Source organism: Capra hircus, chromosome 6 (genome assembly GCF_001704415.2).
Source record: "Capra hircus breed San Clemente chromosome 6, ASM170441v1, whole genome shotgun sequence".
Lineage (NCBI taxonomy): Eukaryota > Metazoa > Chordata > Mammalia > Artiodactyla > Bovidae > Capra > Capra hircus.
In genome coordinates, this window is record NC_030813.1 from 12,939,603 (window position 1) to 12,957,603 (window position 18,001).

Here is an 18,001-nt window from a genome sequence, read left to right on the forward strand (position 1 = left end):
GCAAGTGTGGAAGAGAATTTATTCTTAAAGTAAATATGTTTGAGAAAATGGTGGAGCTTTAAAAATGTTATAGTTATCACAGATGATGATTTTGTCTCCTCTATCCCCTCAAACACTTTAAGATGGCTTTGGTTGTGTGAATTTAGTATCATCACTCAGAGCTTAAAATCTCCTTGAGATACATCCTCAAACCCTTTAATAGTTCTGAGTATATTGTTTCTAATATAGGCCAGGCCCTTCAGAGAGAAATTAAGAGGATTTTGGAATGATATGGTGAATTCAAGCAAAAATTCCCTTTTTCCTTTTCCCTCTCTCTTGCTCTCTTTCTCTTTTCTAATTGCTTTCTTTTAATGTTGCTCAGTTACCTAACACTATAAAAATGACCTCAAGGGTTGGGGTATCCAGAATCTTTAAGTACAAAAGCATATCCTACCAATGTTCCTGCCTGCCCTGAATTATCCTTTTACCTTTATCAGACTGCATCATCACCCTCATGCTATCATCTAAAAATTGTCATAGGTGAGCATACTTATTCTTATCAAATTACATGGCATTGTACAAATGTGCTAACCCCTTGTTTGCTTACACAGTGATCTTTTGATATCAGAGGTTTTGAATTTTTTTAATTATGAGACATTTAGTACATCACAGATCTGTCACTTCAAACACCATGTAATTTCTACATTATTAAAATTAAAAAAAAAATTCACTTCTTCAAGATACTTATTTTTTTTAATCTGCTCATTCCAAACCCTAAACCATCTAGCACTGGAATCCATTTACATTAGAATCACAGATCCGGCCCATATTATTGACTCAGGAAATAAAAGATTTTAGGAGACTATTTAAAAGGCATCTCTTTCAGAGGTGGAGCTCAAAGAGCTCTGTGAGGCTGCAACAGTTTACCAGGAGTCAGGCCATAAAGAAAGAAGTGCTGGCATTGGGTGGGGCCGAATAGTTTGCATCTTTTCCCACTGTTTCTCACTGGTATCATTTCCATGATAATCACAGATGTGGGAATGTACGCCAGGGTAAGAAATCCTACATATTGCTCTGTGTGCCCAATACCCCCTCCCCCATAACACTGTTAGCTGTTTACCTTAATCAGTGAAAGAGCTATCACATTAATGTCTGGGAAAACTGCAGAGGAGCTAAGCAAACCAAAGAAATATCATGGTGGGGATCAAATTTCTCCTGTCACAACAGTCTTTTCTCCTTAGGAAGAATACACCTAGCACAGAGGCAAAAGGCATTCGCTGTCCAGCCATCTCAAGATCACCACGGAGCAAACACATCTGGCCCCAAATCTTCCTTCTCCTCCACACTGCTTAACCCATTCCTTCCTAAAGAACTCACCCATGCAAAACATAAAATGACTCTCTCTGTACCCAGTTACTGCCAGAAGCATCTGTGGCATCTGTGTATGCAGAACACACCTTAACTCTGCGCTCCTCACCATGCTCCAGTCAACCTATTCATTATGAACCCCAGTTCTTTTCCTCTTCTCAAAAAGCAGCAGCTTGCACCTGCCTCTTTAAAATGCAATGCTTGGCACAGTTATAGTCTCTAGTTACTCATAACGCTCCACGGTTTCTACAGCCTCACTAATATTACATACACACACACACACACACACACACACACACAACCACACCTCTATACGGCAGCAATTTACCTTTTGGGGTTTTTTTCTTCTCTGACTACTGCCATTGAACTTCTCTCCACTGTCGCTTTTCTGAGCTGCATCTTCGTTCATCATTTTGAACAGTTTGGAAAGAAAATAGCTCTGCCATTAAACCCTGCCGCCGGCACAGACCACTAGCGAGTATGCACTTACTGGAGGAAAGCAGGCGGAGGACGAGGGGTGGGGAAGGGGCGCGCACTGGGAGGGTGAGGACGGTGACGTTGCCATGGCAGCAGCTGCCACAACTGTTTATCTGACTGCATTGTTAAATCTGATTCAACCAATTACCATCAGGGACCGGTTACAATGAAGAAAGCCTTCAGAAAAAAAAAAAAAAAAAAAAAAAAACCGCCAGGGACTCGAATGATTGGGGACTCTGCTGGTTGGTTTTTGACACACCCGCAATTCGATCGGCTTTCCACCCACACGCAAAACCTGCACTTAATTTTCTTCTACAGGTACTTCAACACCGAGCAGACACAATGTGTAATGAGAAAACTGTGACATCCTTGAATGCGTCTCTGAACCTGAAGAGGTACATTTTAGCTGGTGAAGAGGCTACTCGATGAAAAGGGTTAGCCATTATTATGCTAAAGTAAAGGTAAGCTACATTTTTAAGATGTTATTCATTTGATTCCAGATGATAATCTTTCAAAACTCAGCTCAAAGATGATTTCTGTTACAAAGCCTTGGGAGCAGGCTCCCCAGCAACCAGGTAGCTCAGACCACTTCCTCTTCCTTGCCTCCTCCTTCCCCTGAACTGTTCTGACATAGCACCTGTAACAGCTTATCCAACTGTTCACCCAGCTGTCTATTTTTGACAGGCCAGGAGCTTCTTACAGCCAGAGATATATTGTGTGTGTATGTGTGTAACATAAATATAAGAAAGTCATAGAGCTGAAACATGTTATAGCTGATCTTAAAAGTCTTCTTAACCTAATTCTCTCTACTAACTGATGAACAAAACATAATTCCTGCTCTCCAGGAGTTTATAAAGTTCCAGAATTCTTCTCGATGAGAAAAGAAATCAGCGTTTGTTTTTATAACAACAAAAAAAACAAAACAACTTCACCTCTTGGATTGTGGTGGCCGTATTTGTATATTGAGGTGGTCACAATTTGTTGTAAATTGTGGATACAACCAGACCCCAACATGTTTTGTACAAACACACACAAGCACATACTTAACACTCATCTCTATTCCTAGAAAACAAACTCAAAGGATAACACAAAGAATACTTACATGTAAAAATGGAGTAAAGGATTAAATCAGTGAGATTTTATATATATACACTTTGAAAACTGAAGGCTCCTATATAAATGTGTTGGAGAAGGCAATGGCACCCCACTCCAGTACTCTTGCCTGGAGAATCCCATGGACGGAGGAGCCTGGTAGGCTGCAGTCCATGGGGTTGCTAAGAGTCAGATATGACTGAGCGACTTCACTTTCACGTTTCACTTTCAGGCATTGGAGAAGGAAACGGCAACCCACTCCAGGGTTCTTGCCTGGAGAATCCCAGGGATGGGGGAGCCTGGTGGGCTGCCGTCTATGGGGTCGCACAGAGTCGGACACGACTGAGTAACTTCACTTTATATAAATGTGTTATTGTAATCCTATTATTATTACAAATATAGGTCCTTTTCAACTCAGAAAAATCTACCTTAAAAATGTTTCCTACAGGAAAATGGCTACCAAAATTGGGAATCTGTCTTTCCAGTAAACACAGACAGAAAAACACCTTCTCTCCCACTGCTGTCAGGGTTGCTCACTCCTGAGACCCTGGCCATTTCCTCATCTAGTGGCAGCCCCTCTCACTGCCTCTCACTATCACCACCCTCCTTCTACTTGAGCAAACCCGTCCCTCATGATTCCTCAGATCCCACAGACAGGACAGAGGCAACGGAACTCTTTTTTCCTAAATGAAATCCTACAAGAACTTCTACAAAAGCCTCAAAAGCCTAACCCCCACTGTTGTCAGAGCCCACGCCAAAATCCCTCACAATATCCCCCCATTCCTCCACTATCTCCTCAGCCAGCTCTTCACTCATTCCCTCACCTGCTCCCATAGTAACTCCTTTTTGACCTTTCTTAGGAGCACCCTCAGCCTGGAAACTGTATTAATTTACTCAATAAATGTTTATTGAATGCCTATCATGTGCTAGGAATTAACCACTAGGGAGACACTGTCCTAACCTCCAGGGATACAATGGTGAACAAAACAGGCAATGTTTTTTGCAATCATGGTGCTTATATTCTAACAGGGAAAACAGAGAGTAAACACAAATAACGGTGCTAAGATCTATGGGGGGGGGGAAGTAGGGTAAAGAACGATGGGGAACAGATGCTATTTTAGATAAGCTGCTGACAGAACAATCTCTAGAAACCTGAATGAGGTTAGGAACCAAGCAAAGCAATTATCTGGAGGAAGAATATGTTTCCTTATTGCATTAAGAACGAACTTTAGGCCCCTATTATATGCCATGCAATGTGTTAGGTTCCATGTGGGATTTACAGATAGATGCTAATCTTGCCCTCCAGGCAAAGAGAAAAGCAGTTCAAAAGCCCTGAAATGGGACTTTCTTGTCAAACACATTAGAAAAACTATGATACTCCAAAAGGGAAAAAAGGGAAAAAGGAAAACTTTTCCAGAAACTGGATCTATAGGAGAGATATGTTATTAATACCCTTTATTCGCATTTGATGCCAGAATGTGCTTTTCAATCAATGGGTTTGGTAGCCCAGTTGGGAACCTAATCATTGTTTTTATATCATCTCTGCAATGTAAATCACAAACAGATGTACTTCATATTTCATTACTTTATGAATCAGCAACTTGTGATTGTGTTTGAACCCACCTCTTGTAATACTGCCTTCTCTCTCAATATCCAAATACATAGTACCCAACTTAGACACACACCCACGGGCCTCCAATTTGGACACTGTGTGCTGCTTCTGAAATGCTAAGCCTTTCCATAATACACTGTCTTTACAGAGTGAAAGTAAAGTACACATACTAGGCCAGCACATCACAGAGGTAAGCACCCATATTCAAAGTGTTAAAGAAACATCTCAGCAAGCAGATAAACAGGTGCTAGTAGCATTACATGCATTACAATATTGGAAGGTGAATTTTATACACATAGAGGTTATCAACAATGTGTTATAGTATTGTGAGTGTGTGGATTTCTCTTTTGAAGCTTTCAATCAATTTCTCTGTGCCTCTCTAGTGGACACTCTTCCCTTTCCAATCTTATAGTGCAATTTTTGTGGGCATCTGTCCAGCTGGACATGAAGCTTCTTGAAGGCAAGACTACTGTCTTTGCATTCCACGTGGAACCTAAGACATTGGATGGTATATAATAGGGGCCCATGGCTGATTTTTAAATGCAATAAGGAAACATTTTAAATATTTACCATGAATTTATACTTATGGCTAAACTTCCAGTGGGTAAATTCTTCATATTTTGTGTACTTTCTGACATCTAGGAGCTAAGCATAATTTCAAATAAGATTTTTAAAGATATTTGAGAAACTAGAGTTGCAGCACGTAAAATAGCAGTGATGATAGTATCTTGAGAGCCCCTTGGACTGCAAGGAGGTCCAACCCGTCCATCCTGAAGGAGATCAGCCCTGGGTGTTCACTGGAAGGACTGATGCTAACGCTGAAACTCCAATACTTTGGCCACCTCACACGAAGAGTTGACTCATTGGAAAAGACCCTGATGCTGGGAGGGGTTGGGGGCAGGAGGAAAAGGGGACGACCGAGGATGAGATGGCTGGATGGCATCACCAACTCGATGGACATGAGTTTAAGTGAACTCCAGGAGTTGGTGATGGACAGGGAGGCCTGGCGTGCTGCGATTCATGGGGTCGCAAAGAGTCGGACACAACTGATCTGAACTGAACTGAACTGAACTGATAGTACCTTACATTTTAAAGCATTTTACAATTTATATACTTTGTAGCTCCAAAATGGAAGATCCATAAAGACTGAGTTCTTTGCTCACTGAACTATCCTGAGGTCTTATAATAATACTGGCAGATGACATAATTATTTAGCGACTTTATGGGGCTCTCACAACCATACAGGGAAAAAGATTAACATCAATACAGTGCAGGTGAAAAAACTGAGGTAAAAAGCAGTTTGGGTGACTTTCCCCAGATAACAAGGTTAATAAGAGACAGAGCTCAACGTCTCCTAATTCTAATGTCACTATTCTTTTATTAAATCATGGCTTGCTTCAACGAAGAGCAGCTACTTAATAAAGTACAAAAGATGGAAAATGCCAAGTGCAGAAACCATAGTCAGATGACAGTGATCCAAGTAGAGAAAGGAAATCTTTATTAGTTTTATTTTAGGCATATTTTATAAGCATGGAGTTTTGGAGGTAATTATATTAATTTTAATATGCCTAGTATGTTTTATTAAACCATTTGAATTAACAACATTACAGAATCTGACATATATACACACTCATACTGATACATTATAGCATTATTTGAGTGGGGAGAATTTCCCTTTTGTCAGTTAAAGTCGCCTGGTGTTAAAAATATTTTTTTTCACAGAAACAGTGCTATCAATGAAGGCTTAGTTCTCCAAAATTCTCAAAAATCTTTCCTACTCACTATTACTTGTAGTAGAGAATCTTAACAACTAGTCAGAGATTGGACAGTCGTTCATCAGAAAATCTCTTTTCCTCCTGGCCAACTAGACCACTGTCCTGGGTTGAACTGTCTCCTCTTCCAAAAAAAAAAAAAAAAAGGATTTAAGCCCTACCCTCCAGCACCTGTGAATGTGACCTTCCTTGGGAATAGAGCCTTTTGTGAATAGAATCATATAAAGATGAGGTCATGATGGATTAGAGTTAGACTTAATCCAATGACTGGTATCCTTATAAAAGGGGAGAAATCTGGGCACAGAGACACATAGCAGGAAGACAGCCATGTGAAGACTGAGGCAGAAATAGGAGTAATACGGCTGCAAGCCAAGAAAGACCAATTGCCAGCAGCCACCAGAAACTAGGACGAGGTAAGGGAGGATCTTTCTCTAGAGCTTTCGGAAGGAGCGAGGCTCTGACAGCACCTTGATTTCAGACTTCTATCCTCCATAACTGTGAGAGAATAAAGCTTTGTTATCTTAAATTGCTCAGTTTGTGGTCCTTTGTTATGGCAATCCTAGGAAACTAATACAACCACATTTACCAGCCACCCTGGCAAATGCACCCAGGCATATGACTTGTTCTAGCATTATGGAACACAAGTCCATGTGCCCACTGCACAGTGAGGTCAAATACTAACACTAAAACATCAGAGTTACAGCGGGGAAAGGTTTACTGCAGGGCCATGCAAGGAAACAAGTGGATCACGCCTTCAGTTGAGTTCAGTTCAGTTGCTCAGTCCTGTCCAACTCTTTGCAACCCCATGAACCGTGGCACGCCAGGCCTCCCTGTCCATCAGCAACTCCCAGAGTCCACCCAAACCCATGTCCATTGAGTCGGTGATGCCATCCAACCATCTTATCCTCTGTCGTCCCTAGCTCCTCCTGCCCCCAATCTTTCCCAGTCTCAGGGTCTTTTCCAATGAGTCATGCCTTCAAAACCCCAAACTACCCAAAAGCTTTCAGCAAAGCCCTTTTATAGGAAAGGTGAGGGAAGGCTGTGGTTAGTTGTTGTAAACTTTTTGGTGTCAGATCCTTTGTTTTTGAGGTCAGGTCACAGCCAGGTCATGATGCTCTGTTCACCTCCACCAAAACAAATGTTATGCTCTGTACTGAGCAGAAAGGGCAAGGTCCTGAGGCTCAACTTTTACCCTCTGAGGTCCAGTCTTTGTTTAAGATGAGGGGAGTCCCTGTACAGACCAGTTACCCTGTCTGAAAGCATTCATTCAGCACCCAGTCTGGGTCCTCCTGCCAGTGCCCAGGCATGACTAAAGAGGCAGATCTCAACTGGTGGCACCCTCAGGATCCCAGACCCTTCCCAGTTGTCATCACTGAGGGAGCAAGGTGCCCAGAACTCAGCTGGCCCTCAGGCTTTTCATTTCAACTGGAGAGAATCATTTGTATAGGAATACCTATTATAACAAATACCAATCAGGTTCATTCCCAGCTCACAACTGCCATTCTTTGAGAATAGCCCCAACCGTAGAGGTGGCCCTGAAGTAACGCTATGCAACACCCTTGCAGTTGAGACAAGGACCACTTGTTGTATGGTCGCCCCAGTCAGGCCTGTAGTGACCACTTCATCCTAGGCCTTACTGTTTCAACCGGTCTACCTGTCCATAGGCTGATTACTGCCCCATGGAGGTATCCAAGTGTGATCTTGCCTCTGTGTTTAGTCACTCAGTCGTGTCCGACTCTCAGCAACCCCATGGACTGTAGCCCGCCAGGCTCCTCCGTCCATGGGATTTTCCAGGCAAGAATACTGGAGTGGGTTGCCATTTCCTTCTCCAGGGGATCTTCCCAACTCAGTGATCAAACCTGCCTCTCCTGCATTGGCAGGTGGATTCTTTACCACTGAGCCACCTGGGAAGCTCCATCCAAGTGTGCTACCTGACCCTTTTAGCTTAGGAAGAATATATACTCAGGCTTCCCTGATGGCTCAGACGGTAAAGAATCTGCCTGCAAAGCAGGAGACCCGGATTCGATCCCTGTTTCTGGAAGACCCCCTGGAGGAGGGCATGGCAAAAACTCCAGTATTCTTGCCTAGAGAATCCCATGGACAGAGGAGCCTGGCGGGCTACAGTCCATGGGGTCGCAAAGAGTCATACATGACTGAGCAACCCAACACCACCAACAAAAATTAAAGTTCTGGGAGGAAGTGAGAAGAGGGCAACGGGGAGACATCCTGTCTAAAACACAGGAAGAAAGAGACCTCCTCTTCAGTGAACATTTATATTTAGGAAAGCCCTCAAAGAAAAATTTTGGAAATCCATTTCATTTAACAAAGAAAGAACAAGACTCAGGAAGATTAGAAGTTGTTCCCAAGCTTTTATGACTAGTTAGTAGCTGAAGGAAGACCAGGATCCTGGACTCACGCCACCTCACTGAGCAGCCTTTATACCATGGTAATCTTCACATGGGTGCACTTAGAAAGCTGATGTCAAATCTTAGCTATTTTTATTATTTACAGAAGATGTAACAGAAATTAGAGAGAAATTAGTTCACTGAACAACCACGACTCTCAGGGAATGATTGGAAAGAAAGACCCTTGTTTCTCATGTAAAATGGTATGTGTTCAGCCTGGATTGAAGCAGGTTTATTAAATGTTTCATTGAGATGCATCTTGAAGCATCAGCAACAACTGATTAGGGACCTACTTCTTTCCCTTTAGGGTTTACCAAAGAGGTATTTGATTGCTAAATTTACCATGTCCAGCATAAAAAGGAGCTTTAGGAACCCCCGGCAAACAATTCGAGTACCTTACTTCACCTGCAAAGTGAAAGTTGCTCAGTCATGTCCAACTCTTTGCAACCCCATGGACTATACAGTCCTTGGAATTCTCTAGGCCAGAATACTGGAGTGGGTAGCCTTTCCCTTCTCCAGGGGATCTTCACAACTCATGGATCAAACCCAGGTCTCCCACATTGCAGGCAGATTCTTTACCAGCTGAGCCACAAGGGAATCCCAAGAATACTCGAGTGGGTAGCCTATCCCTTCTCCCGCAGATCTTCCTGACCCAGGAATCAAACCAGGGTCTTCTGCATTGCAGGCGGATTCTTTACCAACTGAACTATCAGGGAACCTCAAGAACCTAATTATTAAAATTAGCATGTGTGTGTGTGTTCAGTCATGTTGCAACCCCATGGACTATAGCTCACAAGGCTCCTCTGTCCATGGAATTTTGCAGGCAAGAATATTGGAGTGAGTTTCCTTCTTCAGGGGATCTTTCCAACCCAGGGATCAAACCTGTGTCTCTTGTGTCTCCTGCATCGGCAGGTGGATTCTTTACCAATGAGCCACCTGGGAAGCCCGAAAATTAGCATAGTGATTAATTACAGTCTCATTTTACATCAATATCAGCAACAATACTTTAGATCAAAGGCAGAATTTTATGCGCGAATAACAAAATACGGGTGAGCTCACCATGTACATGTCCCTGTCTAGGTCAGTTTTTTAGGACGCACTGTTATCTGCTTGCTCTACTATAGGGTGACTCTGCTCAGTCTCCAGTGATATGAGTTCTTGAAAATAGCTGTTATAATTGAGTTTCTCTGCAGATGCAAATGGTACATTCGGGCAGGCTGTGTCCTTGACAGACATTTTCCCAGTGCAATTCAACTTTATTACTATAAACATTTTAAACCTTAACCTAACCCAGCTTGAAAATAAGTTACAACAATTTTTTAAACTACAAAGAGAAATCGTGTGGCCATTGATAAATACCCCACATTAAAATAATCCAGAGGCTTAAGTCTCATACAAATATAAATCATATTTTAGAAGTTGTGTAACCACAGTGGTCACAAGTGACAAACCACAAAGAATTACAGTGTTAGAAGGTAATTTAGAGACTACTGTATCCAGCTCCTTGCTTTTAACAAGAAAATTGAAGCCCAACTTTGTATGCTACTTACTCAATGCTGTACCTACAGTTATTAGCACTTTGAATTCAACTTCAAGTTTTCTCATTCCTAACCGAGGATTGATATCTTCCAGTGGGGTGTCTCTTTACTAAAATAGACTTCAAGAAGCCCTCCCTCCTCAGCAAACACATAGGCCCAGTGATGGCCCAGTTATTCAAAGAACAGATAAAAAATTATATGATTCCTTATACACCAGGCATAAATGTTTCAGGCATGAGAAGTAGAGAACTAAATGAGACAAAATACTTTCTAATGTTGCAAAGTATCCCAAGTTTGGACCAGAGTTTAGTATAACATCTACTATAACAGAATCACAGGAGAGGGCAAAGGAGGAATGTTTTTTCCCACAATGTTGCTCTTCTCCAAAGACTCAAAAAATGACAGAAAATTAGTGATACTATGAACTTTAAAGCTTCAAAGAGACTTTAAACAAATGGCTATAATTAAAAAAGGCAGATGAGAATGAATTATTAATGAATGACCACTACTATTCCGTCCATTTAAAACAAGGTCCAAGTGAAGAGTTTCTATCTATTAGTGCTCTGACTTGTAACTACCATCCTGTCCAGACTGATGGTATTCCAAATATTTATTGCTGTTGCAAACTACCTCATAAACTAACTGGCTTAAAACAATAGTTCTATTTGGCTCACAGACTTGTGGGCCTGGGGTTCAGGAAGCGCGCAGCTGATGGATCCATTGGTATTCATGGGGTATCAAGTGAGACAGCCAGGGCTGGAGGCCCTACTCCCACACTGGCATCCTTACTCGTACATCTGGTACTGACTGGTCTCTCTCTCTATCCACATGGCATTTCATTTTCCAGGCACACAAGGCTGTGGCTTCTCACTGTGTGGTGGTCTCAAGGTGACTGTACCCTTCTGTGACAGCCGGCTTCTAAGAGGTAGGCTGTGGAAAGTGCCAATTAAGGGTGCTACCATATTGTAATGCAGTCACAAGGCCAATCCAGATTCAGAAGGTAAAGAGATGGACTCCAATTCCTGATGAGAAGGGTGGCAAGGTCACCTGACAGAAGACCATATGGGACCATTTTCCAAGCCATCTTGGAAAATGCAACCTGCCGTAGACGGCTGGCGAGTAACGTAGGCAATGTGGCAGATGAAGTTCAAGGGCTGATTCTGCACACTATAAACACAAGCTCTTTCCCCAAATGAACAGACTCTGCTAGCTATAAATGCTGTGTTCTGCATTCTTTCATTTATTTTATTACAAAAAAGGTCATCAATATTAATTTCTGGAATGATTAACTATATATTACTGAGTCAAAGTGGACTATTTCCTCTTAAAGCAAAGTCTCTGTTGATCACTGAAGATGAGTCTCACATATGACACTTTCTGACTGTGACCCACTGTGGCTAATAAATTCACAGGAAGTATTTTGTATATTTGAAGTGCAGCTTGTTTTGTGCTTCCTCTTTTTACTCTTTCTTTCCATTCTCCTTGACCTCTCACTCACTCTTACATCCATTCTATCCTTCCATATAATATCAATGTGCCTCATAACAACCTTAAATTTCACAGTATAAAAAATATGATAATAAAAAAGCTTAAAAAGAAAATGAAAATATAGTTTAGAATTAACTTCAGCTAATGTCTAAAGAGGGATTGGGGGCAGGAGGAGAAGGGGACGACAGAGGATGAGATGGCTGGATGGCATCACCGACTCGATGGACGTGAGTTTGAGTGAACTCCAGGAGTTGGTGATGGACAGGGAGGCCTGGTGTGCTGCGATTCATGGGGTCGCAAAGAATCGGACACAATTGAGCAGCTGAACTGAACTGAACTGAATGTCTAAAGAGAAAGGTATGCACTGCACCCATATTCGTTGTTTAAACCCTATAAATAACTGGAGACAAGATTATTAACTTGTTAACTGCACAGTTACTACAGCCCAAAATTTAGTCTGTAGGGCTGATATATATAAATGCTGGATATTATATTTGTTCAGGGCCCTAACAAATTCTAAGTGTCTAATGGGTTTTCTTTATCAATCTATATTCTTGGTGTTCTATTCTAATTAGGCCTCAGATTTAGTGTTTATGGCTTGGTGGTAAAACTAAAACAGACAGTATCTATTTTAATTATTCAATCTGCTTAACTACCAAGAGCAAATTGTGCCTTGGGTCTTGATAGTATAGTGATAAGCGAAAGTGAAAGAGAGTTTCCAAATTCAGGTAGGAAGAAAAATCTTCCTCAAGGAAGTTTTTTTTGCAAAATTCAGGAACCAGGGTATAGTCAATCCATCCATTTTGATCACACTGACTATCTATATAAATTACTATATAATATCTACTTGCCAGTTGATCCTGCATAAATGTCCCAAAATAACTTTTTTCACTATGTCAATTCACACAAACCTTTAGAATATAACAAGAATAATGTATTCAATGCTCTATATGTTGTAAAGGGTGAAAGAAAGTGTTATTTCACAAATGCTTCTATCAGTGAATCCCAGGATATTAATGCCACACTTGGATCTATGACTATTCTATCTAAAATTATAGAAGTCTAAACAAGTAAAAACTGATATACAGCACTTCAAATTTCCTTTCAGTTCAGTTGCTCAGTCGTGTCCGACTCTTTGCAACCCCAAGGACTACAGCATGCCAGGCTTCCCTGTCCATCACCAACTCCCAGAGCTTACTCAAACTCATGTCTGTTAACATAATGGACAAATTTCCTTTATGCCTAGGCAAATTTCCTTTATGCCTAGCCAATTATCAGACTTTTCCAAGGTCCATTAACCTCTCTACCTAGAAACTGTTAAGAATTGTGAAGGGTCTGAGATCCTACTTGCAAGCTAACAAGTTAGCCTGCTACAGGTTCATGGATGTTGGTAGAAGATATGAAACTCCTGGGTCCAAGACAAAGAACCTTATTACTCATGGCATAGCAAGCAGCAGGAACATCAATATACTTGTGTCAATTTTCCTTACTATCAATTTTCACAGAGGCTCAAATGCATACCTGCACACTCAATGGGTTATACACGGGAGAGGAACTCTTAGGATCCTGAATCTTTTATAGCAGACAATAAGCATATCTGTACTTTGCTCCACAGGGAGTCATTATCTTTATTATACTGGATAATAAGCAGGTCTGATCTTTGCTCTGCTATCTTCTAGGGCTGTATGCTATACCAACATCTTGGAAAAAATAATCTAAACAAAGAAAACCAGGGCGAAATGTAAAGAAGTGTAAGAAACCAACAGAAATTCTCTCTTCAACAGAAAGTTTTTTAAAAAATACAGGTGAGATAAATGCCAAATTGTTCTTTGTGACTGTCTAGATTTAAGTGGAAATTGAACAAGATTTCCTGCAAATTCTCTACATACATGTCTGTGCAATAAGTTTTACCAGTTATCTTAGTTGTAAACATTTGGAAGATTTTACACATTATTTGTCAGAGAAGGCAGTGGCAACCCACTCCTGTACTCTTGCCTGGAAAATCCCATGGACAAGGGAGCCTGGTGGGCTGCAGTCCACGGGGTTGCGAAGAGTCGGACACGACTGAGCTACTTCACTTTCACGCATTGGAGAAGGAAATGGCAACCCACTCCAGTGTTCTTGCCTGGAGATCCCAGAGACAGGGGAGCCTGGTGGGCTGCCATCTATGGGGTCGCACAGAGTCGGACACGACGGAAGCGGCTTAGCAGCAGCAGCAGCAGGCATTATTTGTAGTTTTGCCAATATTACTATAACACAGTAAGGAGCAACGGTTTGAAAGTCAGCACATCTGGGTTTTCATCAGCATGCTGTCATCAACTGACAACATGACTCACAGCAAATCATATAATTTACCTGGACCTTAGTTTCCACATCTCTGAATATATGTTCATTCTCTTATTTTTCTCCTAGATAATTCTCTATTTCTTTTTTACTGCCACAAGTCCTTGAATCTATGAACCTACATTTTAAAGGACAAAATATGCCTCAAAGAGAATTTAATTGCAGATTAAATAGCCAGTGATTCAGTATCAATCAGAACATGGTGTGGCTGTCTTTATTTTCCATTTCCTTTTCTTTCTTCTAATAGAAAACAGAGACATTGAAACACACATGAGACTATAGATCCTAACTTTACTCAAGGTCAACAAATGAAGTCAGAAATAACTAGGGAAAACAGAAATGCTGACAGTTATAATACAAATTATGTGGACCTGTAAAACAAATTTGGCACTCATAAGGATGCTGTGGAGTTTTACCCACCAGTCTGGACAGAAAGAAAATGTCTACTAGGCTAGAAATTTGTCATTTCCCCCTTCTCTCTGTTCAGTTTTTCATACCCAGGAAGTAAAGTCTTTTGTTTCTACCCTGGAAATCTCATGTATTCTTCTGTCTTTCTCTCCTTCCTGTCGCACTGTGCCACCACTTTCTTTTTCCCACCTGAACTATTCAAATCAACAGAATTTGCTGCCTCATCACCTTCCAGTTTCCTCCTTCAATCTGACCTGCAGACTACTGTACTTCTGTTGTTCATAAAACGTTTTTTCTAGTCTTCATCATCCTCAGAATAAAGTTTGAATACCCTCAATTATTACTCAAATTCATCGATATATTTCTGTCTTCAAGTGTTTTATTCAATGGTTTATTTTAAAGGAGATAGATATATCACAATACAATGTGTTCAAATTTTTCTTAAGAAAATGTTATCAGATCTTTTAGAATGAGCATTTATGAATTGCATCAATAAGGTGGGTCTGTGAATAATTCCCAGTTAAAAAAAAAAACCTATTCTTCTTTTCTTTTTTCTCCCTAAAATCTACCCACCTCAAGTCCCAAACTGATCATGGAGCTTTTTCTAACTGCAAAGTACACTGAACTTTCTTTCTCTCAAGATTACTGGGCTACTTCTGTGTATTAATCACACAAGCTAGTTAACTGTTTGATATATATCTATCTTTTATGCCCAACTAAATGCCTTGCAATGTTGAATTAAAAAAACAATGGATGAACTTGGAACAACTCCCCACACCACCACTTACCCCTTTATAAATATCTTTTTATCCTGAGTGGAAGGCACTTGATATTTTTTATTCCCTCTACAGTCAAAGCAGTAAGAACAGTAGAAAAGCTTATATATATATATATATATATATATAAGGTGGATGTGAGACCCTAATTTATAAAAAGGATTGGGTTCCCAAGTTTGAACATATTTGGCCCCAGAAAATATATGTGACCTGATGGATAACCCACAAAATTCTTTGCATTCCCCCAAATGGTTTTTCAATTACATCCAAACTGTTGTTTTAAACATGTCTTCCATAGGAAAGTGAATTTCATTTTCCACTAGAGATGCCAAAATGCACATCCTCAACATGGTAGCCTGAGCAGGGAAATAGGGGGAAATGGAGAGAGGGAGGTCATTAGGTGGAAAAGAATCAAGTCATTTACTCATTCTTTACGTTTGTCCAAAAAGGTTATCAATACTCCTTCAGCAAACATTATTGTACACCTGCTAAGTGCTGGGGTCTGTCCTCCATTCTAGAGATGCAAAGATAATTAAGAAGTGTTTCTTGCCTTCAAGGGTACATACAAAGGTGGTTTCTTCTCATTGAAACTCTCTGTTCCCACCTTCGCTATAAATTAGGAAAGTTAAAACCACCTCCAGGAGGTGCCTTTGTATTGGTCACAGTCTTTTCATCAGTATTTTCTTTCCAATAATGCTGGTCACTCAGCAGACAGTGCATATTTCTGGAATATGCATATCAACTGAATAGACAGCAGATAAATCTAGACTACTTAGTTACTATAAGTTTAACTGAAAAAACTCCATCTGGTTATAAGCTACATAAAAATACAAATAGACAGCAGAGATTCTTCTTTTTTGGCCTATCTAGAGAACATCTGTGACATACTTACATTAATCTTGATTTCCCCTCAGTATCATTTCATTCTAAAATTCACCCATCTTTAAGGCTTTCCTGTTCCAACATTCAACCTGGATCTTCCCTTGAATTCAGAGCCTCTTCCTCTAGAAATTTTTTGGTAATTCCACTCCAGTGTTCTTGCCTGGAGAATCCCAGGGACGGGGGAGCCTGGTGGGCTGCCTGTCTATGGGGTCGCACAGAGTTGGACACGACTGAAGTGACTTAGCAGCAGCAGCAGCAGCAGCAAATTTACTTATTCCATTCTTCCAGCTAATCTGACATGACAGCATACTGACAGAAAAAAACGAAGCAAGCAGGAAAACAGATTGGCCTCAGCAAGCAGGAAGACAGATCTACACACTGCATTCTACCAGGAGGCTCAACGAGGAAGTCAAGACTCACTCTCATTCCTTGGATCACTCAACCAGTCATCCAAGATGTGGTAATGAGACAATGTAGGAGATTAAGGCATATGACTGCTGGAGACTGTCAACATAGGGGTCAAGTGCCAGTAACACATGGCAGTTAGATTGTCCCTACAGTGCTGTCTGTCTTAGACCCTATACACCTAAAACAAATGGAAGATGCCCACTTAATTTGCTTTTTACCATAAAGAGTCACATACTTGGCTGGGCTTCAGGATACTATTAAATGAGAGCAGTCGTGAAGGTGACAACTTCCATTTGACCCAACTTGAAATCGAATCCACAAACTTCTTTTTCAAACTGTCGGTAGCTATTACTGGGGAAAGAAATCTCTCCTCTCCAAAAATATAATAAAAGGCATATGATAATAATACAAAGTTCACATTTGATGTGGAGTTTTGTTTGACTTTAATAGTATTTCTCTATTTTCTAAGGTTTAATTCCCTAGAGAGCCCTTTTTCCCTCCATCATCCATTATTCACCTTGAGTTTTTGGTCTGCTGTACTGTATAAGCAAGGCTTCCCAGGTGGCACAGCAGTAAAGAATCTGCCTGCCAATGAAGCAGACACCTGAGACAGCAGGTTTGATCCCTGGGTCAGGAAGATTCCCTGGAGGAGGGACAACCTCCTGGACTGGCAACCCACTCCAGTATTCTTGCCTGGAAAACTACATGGACAGGGGAGCCTGGAGGGCTGTAGTTCATGCGGCCACAAACCGTTGGACATAACTGAGCACACACACGTGCACGCACAGGATAAGCAGTCAAGACTCAAGAGTCTCACTCCTGGATCAACCACTAATGATATCACGATGGTTGGCAAGTCACTTTACCTGAAGCTCAGTGTCTTTATTTCTGAAATAAGAAAGTTAAACTATAGATGTGATTTCCAGGGTTGTTCTACAGGCTTGTAACCCTGGAAGACACTCAATCATTCTCACCTCATGTAATACAAGATCGTGATGTATCCTGCATCACACTGGTGGCCACATGGTATTCCTTGCGTGATTATTTACCATGTTTCTTAAGTCCAGATAATAACTGGTTTTTCAAACACCAGAAAGAGGCTGTTTGATGTTTCTCAAGTGTAATCTAATTTAAATGACCCATGTGGGCAAACAGCAGCATTTGCTTTTCCACCAGAATGCAGATGCTTCTGCTAATGGAAGCTCTTTTGTAGTATAGTGAATGTCAACTGGACCCTCTTCCAAAACTCACTCTAAAATTTGATTCTTCTGGGAGAAACTCATTGTTTTCCTGGGTAAGAGAACAATATTTCACCTGTCTGATAGCAGATATTTTCAGAAAAGATATTTCTATAAGTGTTTAAGTGAGTATTCTAACTCAGTTTAGGAACACTATCCTACAAGAAAGAAAACAGTATGGGTGGCTGCACTGAACTGATTCTTACATCTTTCAC

General features: G+C 40.9%; 1 protein-coding gene across 4 annotated transcripts in view; it reads right to left on the reverse strand.

Moving 5' to 3' along the window:
* The window catches only part of ANK2 (ankyrin 2), a 574,309-nt gene that overhangs the window by 351,538 nt on the left and 204,770 nt on the right, over window positions 1–18,001 (reverse strand). Inside the window, exon 1 of one of the 4 annotated variants that reach the window (XM_018049206.1) lies at window positions 1,676–1,949. The exons of 1 other annotated variant lie outside the window; for it this stretch is intronic. In XM_018049206.1, the coding sequence (XP_017904695.1) occupies window positions 1,676–1,759 (84 nt within the window). In that variant the 5' untranslated portion in view covers window positions 1,760–1,949. Of the gene's footprint in view, window positions 1–1,675; window positions 1,950–18,001 lie in introns of those variants that run through there. 2 more of the 4 variants (XM_018049205.1, XM_018049207.1) reach the window with 2 other exon arrangements.